Source organism: Aythya marila (assembly GCF_965140915.1).
Source record: "Aythya marila genome assembly, chromosome: Z".
In the NCBI taxonomy this organism is placed as follows: domain Eukaryota; kingdom Metazoa; phylum Chordata; class Aves; order Anseriformes; family Anatidae; genus Aythya; species Aythya marila.
Window position 1 is genome coordinate 53,179,240 of NC_139080.1, and position 15,400 is coordinate 53,194,639.

At 42.3% G+C, this 15,400-nt stretch overlaps 2 protein-coding genes across 3 annotated transcripts in view; one reads left to right on the plus strand and one right to left on the minus strand.

Moving 5' to 3' along the window:
- The window catches only part of ABCA1 (ATP binding cassette subfamily A member 1), a 90,658-nt gene extending 82,877 nt beyond the window's left edge, over positions 1 to 7,781 (plus strand). For both annotated transcript variants that reach the window (XM_082783680.1, XM_082783681.1), the window contains exons 41-50: positions 133 to 262; positions 396 to 516; positions 697 to 759; positions 1,222 to 1,328; positions 1,739 to 1,880; positions 2,662 to 2,796; positions 3,549 to 3,652; positions 3,780 to 3,872; positions 4,054 to 4,297; positions 4,495 to 7,781. In XM_082783680.1, coding sequence (XP_082639806.1) covers positions 133 to 262; positions 396 to 516; positions 697 to 759; positions 1,222 to 1,328; positions 1,739 to 1,880; positions 2,662 to 2,796; positions 3,549 to 3,652; positions 3,780 to 3,872; positions 4,054 to 4,297; positions 4,495 to 4,635 — 1,280 coding nt within the window. In that variant the 3' untranslated portion in view covers positions 4,636 to 7,781. The remainder of the gene's footprint in view (positions 1 to 132; positions 263 to 395; positions 517 to 696; positions 760 to 1,221; positions 1,329 to 1,738; positions 1,881 to 2,661; positions 2,797 to 3,548; positions 3,653 to 3,779; positions 3,873 to 4,053; positions 4,298 to 4,494) is intronic.
- A 2,252-nt stretch (positions 7,782 to 10,033) lies between these two features.
- On the minus strand, positions 10,034 to 15,190 carry NIPSNAP3A (nipsnap homolog 3A). The gene is made up of 6 exons (XM_082783682.1): positions 15,086 to 15,190; positions 13,766 to 13,973; positions 12,550 to 12,711; positions 10,832 to 10,981; positions 10,349 to 10,435; positions 10,034 to 10,246 (listed from the first exon to the last, which is right to left on the minus strand). Exons 1-6 carry the CDS (start codon positions 15,158 to 15,160, stop codon positions 10,170 to 10,172), a joined length of 759 nt encoding a protein of 252 aa, XP_082639808.1. The 5' UTR covers positions 15,161 to 15,190; the 3' UTR covers positions 10,034 to 10,169.
- Between the last annotated feature and the right edge of the window lie 210 nt (positions 15,191 to 15,400).

Below are 15,400 nucleotides of genomic sequence, written 5' to 3' on the forward strand. Positions count from 1 at the left end.
CCTATCCCCTCCCTCCTCTCACTGATTGCTCTCCAGTGCCGACACTGCCTGACCTGGTGAGCTTTGCAGGAAGAAATGATAGCCTGCTCCCATTGCTCTGGAAAGGTGACTGTGCACTTCTTACCTTCACAGGTGAGAATCGCTTTGTGTCCCCTCTGTCATGGGACTTGGTGGGAAGAAACCTCTTTGCCATGGCCGTGGAGGGTGTAGTGTTCTTCCTCATCACCGTGCTCATCCAGTACAGGTTCTTCATCAAACCCAGGTAGGTTGTCTGCTTCACTTCACCACAGCAGGCAGGTAAAGTTTTTCCTGGTGTCTGCTGTGAACTGGGGAGGAGGTGAACTATGGAGGCTCTGTCACATTCTGTTGAGGCTTTACCATGTTGCTCTCTGCAGGCCTGTCTATGCCAAGCTTCCTCCTGTGAATGATGAAGATGAAGATGTGAACAGAGAGAGACAGAGAATAATTAGTGGAGGAGGACAGAGTGACATCCTAGAAATCAAGGAGCTGACCAAGGTAACAAAAGTTTTGTGTTTCTAAGACATGTTGGATAAAAGCTATGCAGTTCACCGGCATCCTCACTCAGAGATTAATGGAATCAGAACTAGAGAATATTGAAGTGTTGAATATGTATGGCTGTAGTTATAGTTCCTTTTACATGGTTGTTCCTTTTTTTTTTTTTTCTTCTGTTTTCAGATTTACAGAATGAAGCGAAAGCCAGCAGTTGACAGAATCTGTGTTGGAATTCCCCCTGGAGAGGTAAGCTTATTTGTCAAACTCATTGCTTTGGTATTACTGGAGTATTTAAAAGCACAACACAGAGTAGGGTGATATTAGAAGCAGGTGATGTTCAAATTGCACCAAAGGGAATGGCCTGGAAGTTGAAGCAGTTTATCACTCAGGCTTTCTCTGCCTTTGAAGATGATAGTGAACTCTGCTACCTCTAAGACCAGAGGCCAAACTATGGCACCCTCCAAGGTTTAGCACAGATGCACTGTGGTGGCACTGCACTGAGGTGACACCACAGTTCATTCCGTTTCCCAGCCTAAAGATTTATGCTTGAAATGAAAGTCTAGAAGTTTATTCAGAAAAAGCACTCAAGTCCCCTTTCAGGTTGTCTCGAGAGTCAAGTTTGTCACCTTCAATCTTGTCAGTGGTGAAAATTAGTGACTGAACCCTGTTCTCAGATCCTGTGCTCATTTGCTCTTTTTATATCCCCAGTGCTTTGGGCTCCTGGGAGTAAATGGTGCTGGCAAATCATCCACTTTCAAGATGCTAACTGGTGATACAGATGTGACAGGAGGAGAAGCTTTCCTGAAAGGGAACAGGTGAAAGACCATGCATCTTTTCCTTGCTCTGTGTTAAAAAAAAATCCTTTGCTTCTTCCTCCTTCAACCTTCACAGCCTTTGTTTCACTTACAGCAAGTCTAAATGCTGCCACGCTTTTCAATTTTGAGCTCTTGGTATCTGCTTCAGCCTTTTGCTGAGTCTACTAAAGTAGTTCAGCGACTTATGAAGGTGTATTTAATCTGCTAGTCACTTCTAAATACCTGCCCTGCCATGGTTAAATGTCACATCTATAAAAAGAAAAGAAAAAGAATTGGGCAAAGACAGACTTTTAGGATCCCATATTTTTCTTAGTCCAATGATTCCAAACCCACTGATTCACCTTCCTCTTTTTATTATCTAAATGGTGTGTATTTGTAAAATCCTAACAAAAGGAGTTCTTCTTTTACAGTATTCTGTCCAACATCCAAGAAGTCCATCAGAACATGGGCTACTGCCCGCAGTTTGATGCTATTAATGAGCTGCTGACAGGGCGAGAGCACTTGGAGTTCTTTGCGCTCCTCAGAGGTGTTCCAGAGAAAGAAGTCTGCAAGGTAAATGAAACGCCACGGGACCACCCCCGTGACTAACTGTTCCTGCTTGCATGCACACTCCCCACAACACACAAAGTATTGTGGTGGTCTGCATCTTTTTGAGTCATCGCACCGTGTCATTAAATTGCTCCTGTTTCAGCGTTCACACATAAGCTTACACTAACAGTCTTTAGGCATATACTGACAGCTGCCAGTGCTGTGCAGCACCCTGTTCAATACTGGCTCATTGGGTTGTCAGCAGCTTTCACCATTTGTGTCCTGGGTTCTGCAGAACAGGGACTGCTGCAGGACATCTGTGTCTGATGGTTTGGGCAGCATCATCTTATCCTGTGCCGATGCTCAGCTGATGCTGAAGTGTGTGCTTGCTTCATGCACTGGGACAGGCTCCCCAGGGCAGTGGTCATGGCACTGAGCCTGCTGGAGTTTGAGAAGTGTTTGGACAGTGCTTTCTGAAATATGGCTTAATTTTTCATTTGTCCTGTGTGGAGCCAAGAGTTGGACTCAATGATCTCTGAGGGTCCCTTCCAACTCAGAATGTTCCATGATTTTGTACTGACAAAGAGGTGCAGCCATTGGATTTCCTGGGCTCCCAGGAGCAGGGTTTTATATTTTCTGATCTGAAGGTGAACCCGGTGTTCCAAAACCTAGATCCGTGCCAGGTTGGAGCATCAGATAAGGGCCCTTCTGAAAAATCACTCTGAAGCTAAAGCTTGTAAAGAAACTCTCACTGTGTAAATGTAGCTGTGCTCAATTCAAGAGGGTGTTGTGCTGTCTCTTTTAGGTTGGTGAATGGGCAATTCGGAAACTGGGCCTTGTGAAATATGGAGAAAAATATGCAGGCAATTACAGTGGAGGGAACAGGCGCAAGCTCTCCACAGCAATTGCCCTCATTGGAGGGCCACCTGTGGTATTTCTGGTGAGTTTGCAAGCTTTGCTTGTTAATATTTTCCTCTGAAAACAGAGAAATCGGGCTTAGATGAAGGCTGAATATTTCATGACCAACTAATGTCTGAATATGTCATCAGTCACTTAAATGTAACCAGAGAATCTTTATTTCCCTCTCTGAATGTAGGCTAAAACTGTAACGTGCCTCCTGCTTCTGTTTCTGAAAAATCACTGGGGAAATGTGGGTCTCAAACATGATGCCAGGCTACTGACTGCTGTAGCATCTTGACCACTGCTGCAAAGATTTCTATACCTACAAAAAATTATGACTTTGCAGCATTTTATAGTTTTTGGGCACAAGCAAATCTTTCCATCTAGGAGAATCAGTCCTGTGTTTTTAATAATTCAATGAAAGTTGGAAATAAATGTTTTAGGAGTCTTTAGATTAAAATGAAGAATAAACCTTAGGATTAGTAAAGTTCATAGTATAGAAAGAAGTAGTCTACTGCTCTATTTAAATTTGAGCTAGCTAAGTTTAACTTGTTTAGAACTGACTATTTCAACATATTATAATTGCAAAATAAACAGCACTTAGTTCTTCAAATTTTAAATTAGCAACCATCTTTTTGAGTATAAATTGTTTTCTCGTTTTAAAAAATGAGTCAAACTTGGTTATTTTCAGCTTTTCCAATAAGCATAATCAGAATGGCCAGGTCATGTCAGACATGAGGCGTTTGTTGGTGGAACGGAACAGCATAACCTACTTTTTTATGTATTTTGCAGGATGAGCCAACAACAGGGATGGATCCCAAAGCACGTCGTTTCCTGTGGAACTGTGCTCTGAGTGTAATCAAAGAGGGGAGATCAGTGGTGCTTACATCTCACAGGCAAGTAGCAAGCCAACTGTATCACACCACCGCTACTGCATCTGCTGGGGCTGGATGCAAAGCTACGCTCAGCTGCTCTGCCCCGCAGCACTTCTCACAGTGCTAAGGAAGTTAATTCTTTCTGCAGCATGGAAGAATGCGAAGCCTTGTGCACTCGAATGGCGATAATGGTCAATGGGCGATTCAGGTGCCTGGGCAGCGTCCAGCATCTAAAGAACAGGTAGCTATTTTCTTTTGACTTCCACCACAGTATGCATTTTTAGGGACATACAGTCAGACTTAATCCCTCATGCAGCATTCCCATTGCTTTTCTGGCTATGGGAACAGCTGCTGAATTTTAAGCTGCACATTTTTTTCAAAGCCACTGATGTGAATTGCTCTGCTGGCCCTCTTGTTTACAGGTTTGGAGACGGTTACACGATCGTGGTGCGCATTGCAGGGGCAAACCCAGACCTGAAGCCTGTTGAGGAATTCTTTGGGCATGCCTTCCCTGGAAGTGTCCTAAAGGAAAAGCATCGGAATATGCTGCAGTACCAGCTTCCCTCCTCACCATCGTCCCTGGCCAGAATATTCAGTATTCTCTCCCAGAACAAAAAGAGACTCCACATAGAAGACTACTCCGTTTCTCAGACCACACTTGACCAAGTAAGTTTTTAGTAGCCAGTGTGCCAAAATTAGCAGAGGTAGGAATAAATCTACCAATTTTCCAGTCCTGTCTTGTAAGGGCATTTCAGCAAGCTGTAGAACTGAATCCCAGCTATAGTCCTGAAAGCCCAGTGTATAAAGGGCCCTGAACTAACAAAAATCGAGACTGATGTTACACATGGCCTTTTTCCTTGCAGGTATTTGTAAATTTTGCTAAGGACCAAAGTGACGACGACCACACTAAGGACCTGTCATTGCACAAAAACCAAACTGTGGTAGACATTGCAATCCTTAATTCCTTTCTGCAAGATGAGAAGGTAAAAGAAAGTTGTGTGTGAGCCAATTTCAGCCAAGAAGTGATGAGCAGAATGCAAACTTCCTTTGCCTGGGGATAGGTTACTCCCAAAGAAGCTAGAGGGAGAGAAACTGGACACTCTACTGATAACCATTCAATGCAATGCAATTCAATGCAATGAAAACAAAATTCCATTTTAGGGGCAGTGCCTCGTGGAGTCGTCTTGTACTGTTCTTAAGTGAAAGACTTGAATTTAGCTCATTTACAGTACAACTCTGTGAAGCTGTGGTAAAGCACCCACCAGATGCTGCGGGCTTTCATCCATACTGTATCTTGTCCTGTACAGTATGTTTTACTAGGGTTGCAAAAAACTGTTCATTGAGGAATCATGGCCAGTGGTTATTTATTGATATTCTAAAGACATGCATGTTTCACTCTTGAAAACATGCATGTCAGGAGTGGGAATTCCCTGGTGCTACATCCATTGCTGGCAATGAATGCACTGGGACAGTCGGTGGCAAGGAAAGTTGCCAGCCTTGTGGCCTGAATTTGTAAAAACTTACCTGACCAGCTTCTTTTCCTAGACTGGTGTAGGTCAGTCGGTGACAAATCTGGGGCCACAAAGCAGTGCTGTGCAGATGGGATGGCAAGAGATGGGCCATCATATCCATACATCTGTTTTAGAGGGTGGGGATATGTAGAACTGTGAACCCTACAAATGCACAGGATTGTCCCACCAGCATCACAACCAGTAACCTACTCCGACTAGGTTTTTGTGTAGCTGAGTACTCTCCTGCTCCTTCGAGATACTGCAGCAGCTGCATGAACACCTAGCAGAAGGGAGTGGGTGAGAAGCAGGGTTCTGACCACAGCAGCAAACTCAGTAGTTGTACAAGCTGCTAATACCAAGAGCAAGTTCTAAATCATGATACGTCACTCAGATATGTAACGTCTGCTCTTTAACCCCTGCTTTGCACCAGAAAGGTACCCATCAACTAAAGTTATTGCTTAGCACAAGTGTTGCCATTTCTGGCTTTGCCAGATAAAACTAGAAATGTAGGTCTTTTTTTTTTTTTTAACAGTATTATTTATATGACTTTAAATAAGTAGGTAGCATAATTAGGGATTGAAAGTGCTTTCACTTGATCTTTGTAGCCACAGTATTTCTTTACATTATGCCTGCAATGCTGTGCTCTCGTTCTCCGTTCAGTGATAGCTATGTTCATGATCTTGGCGAGTTCCACGTTCTTGCAATCAACCTGTATCTGGAATTACTGCAAGTTGTTGACCTAAAGTTTTCCCTGTTGGAAGCTAATATAATGTTAGATTAATGTGCAAGTTTGTACTTCTGTTGTGCAGTATAGTTTCAGTCATTAGGTGATCCCTAACTGGAGAACACACCCTTGTTCATGCAAGAAACTGCTTCATTAAAAAATCGTCTTGAACAAGATAGTTCAAAGTAGTAGTGCTACAAATTGCATCAGTGAGTTTTTAAAGTTTTACAAAGACAGATTAATAATAGAGGGGAGATGATGTGGTGAGAACAAGCAATTCTTGTTCATCCTGTAGAACAGTTGTGGGAGAGTGTGCTTTTGTTAATAAGCTTACGGGCCCTTCTGTCTTGCTTTTACAAAGTTCAGAAATAGGTTCAGTATGTGGTTTGAACCCAAGTGTAGTAGTTCCTGGGCTATTCCTGTATGTCGTGCCTCTGCCTTAAGTACCTGTACAAGTTCTGCACTAGTTTTTAACGCTACTCCGCCATGAACGAGTCACGGACCACTTTCTTCTGTGAATGCCCATAGCAGCCCAACAAGCAGCGAGGAGGCTGGAATGAGCCTTAAGGCCGATTACGTATTTCCAGGCGTACGTGGTAACATTGACCAATTCAGCATTTTTATTACATAGACAGCTAAAGATTTAGCGCAAGTCCCCAGTCCCTGCTGTGTTCTACCTTGGGATAAAGTTAGTAGCTTACTACATGTTCTGCTCAAGTGCCTTTTTCATACTAATTATTTTTTATCTGTATATTGCTAAGGGGATAGAAAGGAGAGTAACGGGGATTGTTATACCTCACTTAAAACATGCTTTGTTATTACCTTTATGGCATCCTTGCCCCCATGAGGATGAGTATGCACCAAACTTCGAGGTGCAGAACAACTACCAAGCAGCTGAGCTACAGCCATGACTTTTCTATAGCAGGCTGCTGGTAGGTTATTTTATCAGTGAAATAAGTAGCATGTATTGAAGACTTACCACTGCTAGAAATCGTAATTAGAAATCAGAATTGAGTCAAAATCTCAGCATAGAGACTGAAGTGAAGGGCTTACGTTTTGCACTGCACAGATCTAGTGCACGTAGAAAACTACAAGTTCTAGGAGGATTCAGATTTGGTCAAAAAAAAAGAGCTGTGGTTTGCTCTTTGTTCATATAAGTGACTAATTAAGCAGGAAACAATAGTTTATTTTTCCCTTAGCTGGCCAAAAAGACATTATTGGTTCCTGTGCCCTGTGACTGTCATGCTTATACCCTGCCACAGGTAGTCTGGTATCTGTGATGAAAACCTTACAGTAAACATGGATATTAACTGAACTGTTTCACAACTCCAGTCCATTTTGTTTGTAGTCATACTGAACAGACAGCTTAATACAGCTCCCATGCAGATTTGTCATGGAGTAAATCCAGGCAACAATTTGTCTACCCTTATTAACAGTTCATAGGGAAAAAATCACTCTAGTCACATACAGTATGATTATGAACCACTCATTATAATGAAGCTGCACTGAGGTGTTAACTTATTTTAAACTGTATTACTGTTGAAATGTTGCATCCCTCTTTGTAGTACACTTGTATTTCAGTAAGAGTTGTTACACTTTTCCCCCATGGTTAAACCGCCACTTTGTGCTTATCCTTGCCTCCTGAATTATAGTTGGTCCTTCATTCCAAGCACTTTATGCTATCTGTAATGGGATCTATTTTTGCACTGGAATATCTATTAACTTTGCAAAAATCTAGTGAGATTTCACAACTGAAATTTCTGAGTTAAATCCTTAAATGGACATTTTCATTAAAAGCGAAAAAAAAAAAAAAAGTATATATATTTGTATTTGCTAATAACTGTTACGTGAAGTATTAAAAGGCACTCTAATTGCCTTGTATTAAGTAAAAAAAAAATAAAGCTGTTCTGGCACCTTTGGTCTATGAAGCGTCATTTATGCATACACCCTTGAAAAGTGCTACTTAGAAGCTCATTTTGCCCCGTTTTGGTCTGGTCTTACTTTCATGCATAATTGATGAGCAAGTTCAAGTATTCCTACATACTAGTGTGAGGCACTTGCTATTTTCAGGTAAGTAAGTGAGGTGGTCCAAGATTTGAAATGCAGAAGCTACTTTAAGCTTCTTAATTTATTAAGTAAAAAGGTTTCCAATAAATCCTGGAAAAAAAAAATAGAGCTTCTAAGAACCACAGACCTATCTGGATGTTCAAATCATCTGTCAGGCATGCACCCCAGAATATTTCCATCACAGAGGTGCAGCAAGGTGCAACTATATTGATAAGTGCTCGTTCTCTTTGCTATTCGATACCTGTTTTCACTGACAAAGCAGAATGTCATGTTTGTGTATAAAGGCTCTGAAATACCTTAGCTAACATCAAATTAAAGGACAATCCCTCAAGTTAATAACGTATTGATTTTGAACAGCAATTTAGAAATGAAAGCAGAACAATGGTCAGATTGCTGAAAGGAAAAGTGATTTAAAAATGTTGGCTGTTACTGCCTCTTCTCCCACTATCAAAGTTTCAGAATCCAACAAATTCATTGAGTTACACTCTTCTCAAAAATTCTTCTTAAGAAGCCAGTTAAAATTACCTGTTTCTGCTGCCTTAATAGTGTTCAGTCTGCAATTTGGGTAGTGTGCTTTATTCATCAACTTTTTGTGCCACAAAAAATACAAACTTTGGAATAAAGTACATCTCCAACATTCTGAGTATTCATCACTTTAAGTGTTTGTGATAGAATAGTTTTATTATGGAATTTTAGTCTTTTTGTAATACTTTGCTGTTTTTTCATGTCAGTTAATAAATTTAAGTAATTTGTTGCATTTGTGTGCAAAAGTCTTATTAATTCCTTGTGTCATTTTAGTCCATGTTCTTGTTCAAGAAAAACGAATAGCCCCCTTTTAACTGCTACAAGACCACGTTCTAAATCAGTGTGCTGATGGTTTATCAGTCATTTATACCTTTAGGAGTTCATTTGTAAAATAGAAGGCAGGGGTCTCTGAGCTAGTCTGCTGTCCATCCTGAGAACACTAGAGGTCCCTCTGTCATGGGGAGACAGGATGAAGACTGGTGGGTGTAAAAATCTGTGACCTGTTAACACTCCATTACACAGTAGCTGGATCCCATCCACTCAGCTTGGACACCAGCACAACTACCTGCAGCCGTTTTGGTTATTTATTTTTTTTCTAGTGCTTTCCATGAGACCTTAGTGCACTTTACAGGAGCAACAATCATCATTAGGCAGATTGCACAAAGATACTTCGGTAAAGTGAACTCAGTTGCTTATCGCAGGTTAGTGAATAAACTTCAGATTTCAGAAGAGGGTGCTTTTCACTGTACACAAAATCTAAGTGACGCCTCACCCCGTGTGCCCTCTGCCCTGCTGCTACTCCAGCAAATCACAGCAGCTTAGTGACTCCAGAGCAGCTATTACCAAGCCTGCTGATGACCGGAATGCAAAACCTGCAGAAGGCTGTGCCTGGGAGAATGGGGTTTATCACAGGTCAAAACCATAAAGAGCTGGAGGTGCAAACACTAAAATTTCATTCTTTATGCAAATTTATTTGGTTTTTAACAATCTGGCAGACACTATTTCAAAGAATGTAAGCATGTATAGATGCGCTGAATTTGAGATACAAGATTGTAAATTTTAGCACCCTAAATAAGTATTAAAATACTTCCTCAAAGCTAGCTTTGTGGAAGTGCTTACTGAATACAAAATGAAAGGACTGTAGTCAGGTCAGACTCCATCAGAACGCCACCTAACCAGCTTCACTGCAGCACCTCCTTGGCACAATTGTAGCCACACTGAAATTTTACATTACGAAGAATTAATATAAAGCACCCCAATGAGATGTCTGATGAAACATAACCGTGTTACGAGGATATAGGGGCATTCATTCTTAAGACAGTATGTAATACCCATGATGCAGTGATTACAAGAGTCGCCAGTGTGCATTATGAAAATGATACCACCCTGAATTGTAACTTTGGAAAACAACACTTTACTTAGTGGGTCCTATTAGTAAACACAGAAAAGCTTTAATAAGTGAGGGGTTAAATTACAAGAGCTGCAAAACTAATTTTCATGTTCTATTCCTGGAGATGTAGAAACATCACCATAAACTATCATGCAAGATTTTACTAATTTTCTTTGGTGTATCAGCATTTTACATCCATTCACTGTAAACTGAAAAACAAACCACACAGTTCATGAGGGTATGACGATCCATGCGACGGTACTTGCTGACAGTGCTTCCATCTTGTCTTTTCTGCAATCGGTCACATCATTTAGGGGAAGGTTACTTCAGGGGTGAGCATGCCACAGGAATCATCAGCATGTTGTGCTGGGACTCCAAGAACCTGACGCTGTCCCGTACTGCAATGAAACACACATTTAATTAGGAAATAAATCCAATGAGGAGTAATACTTTTCTCAGCATGCATACAAGTACCAGCAGTGAGATCCAACATTGCTTACCAGCTGCTACCACTCTGGCATCTTCATGGGCACTGTGCCTTCCTGCTGCCCGGTGATCTGGGCTCTCATTCCACCAGATCACATGGACTGAAAAGTACAAATAAAGGCAGCTAAATATTGTTCCTGTTGTAATACCATATGCACGTCCTAGTTTTCCACCCTCTCACGCCTTGCATCTAGCAGAAACGATTCACCAGGCGAGTATGTGGAGAGACAATCTGTTGCTGAGCCTTTAAAAGGTTTGACTCTTGAACATCAGATCTAAGAACCTTTTAAAAGAGCACCATCTGGCTTAAGCATATAACCCAATACACAACGTTGGGTTCAAGGACTGTTTACAGGACTTCTGTGATCCATACCGACATTTTTTTTAATCAAGCCATCCAATTGTGAGCCAGGACAAGGGTTTCTCCCACTTTTCCCACCCCTTCTCCCCCAGTCGCCATTCCCAAATCTTTATCAGAAAGTGAGCAGTACTTGTACCTGTGTTAAGTAACCCATACTCTGTGTGGAAAACTCCAATCAGCTTAGTGTAGCCTGTATTGATGTGAGCGTTGATTGCAGCCTGGAACGATTCACCCCACAGAGCTGGTCCACCAGGTTTCATCTGGAAAGTAACCCACTCATATACACCTGGAGGAAACGACAAAGACGACCTCGAGGAAGGAAATAAAACTTAATACGTGCTGTTTCTTATTTTTTCACAGCCACAATGTAGTCATTGTGAAACCAGCACTGCAATTCCCTGCCATTTGGGGTGGGCAGCCCACAAAACTGCCCCCTTCCTCCCAGCCCACACACACATCATCTCACAGCTTCCAGAGGAGCACAGGGAAGTGGCTCTTCAACTAGAACTGTTTGAAGTCTACATAAAAGCTCTGGGACCCAGAGGTTCAAAAGGATTCCCACAAAGCCCAGTTTAAAGGGAAATGGTCGCACGAACATTCAGAGCAGTTCAATGTACTTTGCAGACATCACAAATACTTATACTTGGTAGGTTTGCAATGGCTGAACTATGCAAGGTGGCCTTTTCTAAGACTAGTGATGTTTTCTGGAGCTGGTTTATGACATTATAAACACCTTTGAATCTTGGCAGCTGGTTGCATCAAGACTTGAAGTCATAAATAACAGAGCATGACTAGATTGCCATCTCTGCTCTGCCAAACAATCTGCCTTGTATGCAGACAAACAGCACGATATCACAAAAAACTCTGGTCTTGCTAAAAGACATGTTACCTGCCTCCTTTCCATTCACATAGTTACTCTAAATCACACTTGCTAACACTTTAATACGAATCTGGACAATTGTCGTATGGCAATGTATTGTCTGGTACTGTTCTCCAAATACAGGCTGGAGATTTAAAAAGTACAAACGTTAAAATGTGAATGCAGTGTTAGAATAGCCAGGTATCCAATTTCAACAGAAAACTGGACTGCTGTTAAATTCAACTGTAACACAGCATAAAATTCATAATCTCTCAGAAATAAAGAACAAAGATTACTGTATGCATACATATTCTGAGGGGTAAAGCAGGGCCTATTTGACATCATTCCAGGTGACAGACTACAAAGTCTGCAAATTTTTCTCAGTAAGCACGTGGTCACATTTGCTACAGAAAGAAAGAAAATATGGAGAGATAGGACATGAGGGACAGGACATCTAAACCTGATCTGTGAACTACAAAGTATGCTTGACTTATACGTACCTTTAAAAAGTAGGTTTGGGGGTCCTTGTTTTAAAAACAATTATGCAAAAGAAGCAATAAAATAAAAACTGACAAATGAGAAAAACCTCTGTGATACGGAACAATCTTTTTTTTTTTTAAATGTTTCCAGGAAACATCCTCTTGCTGACAGATGGACAAAGGGAGTCCAGGATGACTGCTCAGAATGTTAGTACAGAGTTGTCATTCTGCATGTTTGTTTATGTGACTCACACAACTTTTTACAGCCTTACAACTGGGGCTGTAGCTTTTGACAAAAAGTTTGACAAAGGTTTGACACAAGTCAGTACAAAGCCATTCTTAAAAATTTTCTACCTCATCTGTACTATGTCACCTCTTTCAGAGTGTATTTACATGCACTTGTTACATAAAGGGTTATAAAATTGTGTAATACCTGGTTTAAACTTTAAGCCGTTTTTTGTTAGCCAGTCAGTCAGCATCAGTATCTTTAATCAGTAAAAGAGAAGATAAGCTCACCCCCTTCTTTTGAAGGTTTCCCAAGCTGACACCAGGGTACCAGATAAGCAACTTCATTGTGCTGCTTCTCTATACAGGTGAGGGCTGGAGAGATGAATTTTCCTTGCCAGTCCTTGTCATTGGCTAGCGCCTTCCGGACTGCTGCTCTGTGGGCAAAATTATCTGTAAGAAAGGGGAAAAAATATGAAAAAACGTACTTAATGCTACATCAGCAAGTATGAGAAAGATGTAGCATGAGAGACTGGAAAGAACTTTGAGGAATATCAGTATTTTGGTATTCAGAGGAAAAATGTAACAGTTTTTCTTAATTACTTAACAACATTTAATAAGGGGGCTGATGAGACAAGGAGAAAGGATGTTGAACCTTACACTTATAAACATAATCATGAAATAAAAATAATTTTATTTTTCCTTAGTTTTCCATTTAAAAAGTTTCTCAGAAACTATTCAGATTTTTATTTTTTTTTTTAGAAAAAGGAACAACAGAATAGGGCAGAAAATTCTAAGAAGCAGGACATTTCTTAACCACAGATGCATGTGGCAGACAGCACTGACTCCAACAACATACGAAGCTGGTTACAGCACCAGCAGCCTGTTGCAACCATCGCTGCAGCAACAGAGCGCTTCACACATGTGGGATGACAGAGCTGGTGGAGCAGCTTTCCAGCTCAGCACAGCATAGCTTCAGGAGCCTAACCACATGAACCGTGTGCTCTTCTGTTTTAGGCGAGTGACTGAACTAAACTTGAACCATGCTCATCTAAGATTTGGGAACAATGGTACGTGCATGATTCTGTGTAAACACATACAGACACTTGCATATATACTGTCTGCAGTTATCTGCATTATCTTATTGAGGACATCTCAGACTTTCTTCCATCCATTTTGAGATTGTGAAGACATCTGTGGTTCAGGAGCTGGCCCTAAGCAAGACACCTACCACAGGCAAAAGGACTCTGCTGCAGCTCATCTCATACACCTGCGAGGCACAAAGACCACCCTGTAGGAACAGCTGTAATCCTTTCATCCCAACAAGTCAAAATTGTCCTACAGGTTTTTTTTTCCTTTTTTTTTTTTTTTTTCCATTAATCAGTACGGTAACATCTTTTTTTTTTTTTTCTGATGCTTGGTTACTTATCGTAAGAGCAACAAACAACAGCCACATAAGCAGTCCCCTCGCTGGCACACGGAGCACGTAGAGGGAGGCCGAGCGTACCATACTTCCACACATGGACAGCCTTATTCATCGCTCCCAGCTCCACAGTCCAGAATCCCACCAGCTCTGAGTGAGCTGTGCGAAGGTGGAAGTACTTATTGACCAGTTCCACAAACTCCTTCATCCTCGATGGCTTAATATCGTATGTACGAATTTCATAGAAAATGCCATTATTTTGTCTGGGACCTGTAGCAAGCGATGCCAGTACCTAAGAGAAAATGTTAAGAAAAATGACAAACATTCTCAAGTCAGAAAACCATCCTTCTATCTCATTTCTAGACTTCTTGTTTTGTTTTACAGTGAGGCACAGGTGTTTGGTTTTTGTTTGTTTGTTTGTTTAATAGGGACTGGGAGAGGGAATACTTCATGACCTCCACTGCATGAGTGCCTTGTGACTTTTTCCTTTGGGAAAATACTTCCCACGTGCACTATTTGCTGCAATTCCTTTTGGCAGTGCAATGGACCATCACACGTCCTTTGTCAAAATGAGCTGTTTAATTATTACCCATTAAAAAAGAAGGGGTTTTCTCTTCTCACCGGGGTCTCATGGGGTCTTCCCAGAACCAGTGGCACCAGGGTATGCCTCCATGACCCAGTCCTCTGCCACAGAAAATATGCCACGGCACATGAGCCAAGGGCCAGCTCGACAGGAATGGGAGCAGGGGAAGTGCTGCCTGCCAGGTTACTCATTCATTGCCCTCTGCAGGGCGTGCTCTTGCCTTGGCTGCTTGTGAATGCGAAAGTGAACCAGACATCTTGATGAGCACCCCCTGCAATACGCTTCTTAATATGCCTTCAATATGTAAATTGAATTTATGATTCTAAAAAGAAAGGAAAAAAGAAAAAAAAAAAGGTGGCTAACTCTTCATATCATTTAACATTTTAATGCAGAGTGCTGACTAAACCAGTGACCATTACTGGTTTTGCTGAGAATTACAGCGTGCAACTGCATAAAATAGAAAATGTTACTACCAGCTTGCATCTCTGCATTAAAGCATCGCTCTCTTGGCACTGCTCAGCCCAACACTTACCAGACTGCATCGCGTTTCTACTAATCTACGACCAGCTACTGCACCACACTTCCTAATTACAGCCTTACATCGGTATTGACAGCTTATAGATTGCTGGCACAAAAAAACGCCCAGCAGCAAGCGCCTGGGGAGAGATTGCTTCCTTCCAGCAAGCCGCTGCTAAAAACCCTGCCTCCTTGCCCTTTGCTGGCAACCTCCCGAGGGCTGCTGGCGAGCCCTTTTCCCATCCACGCCACAAAAATATCTCCCAGCCCGGCCCTTCCCTCCTCGGCCCCGTCCCGGCCCTCACCTGCGGGCGGCCCCGCGCCCCGCACAGGCGGGCGGCGGCGGCCAGGGGTCGGCGGAGCAGCCCCGGGGGCAGCATGGCGGGCGGGTGGTGGCGGCGGCGGGCGGGCCCTTGGGCGGCCCCTGGGCCGGAGCGGGGCGGACGCTGGGCGGGGGTGGGACCAGGGAGTCAGAATCGTAGGGTAACAGAGGCCTAAGTGTTGGGAAAGAGCTTCCAGAGGTCCTCGTCCATCCCTGTACCACCCATGTCACCACTAAAACACGTCCCCAAGCACCACGTCCAGCCTGTCCTTGCACACTCCCAGGGACGGTGACTCCA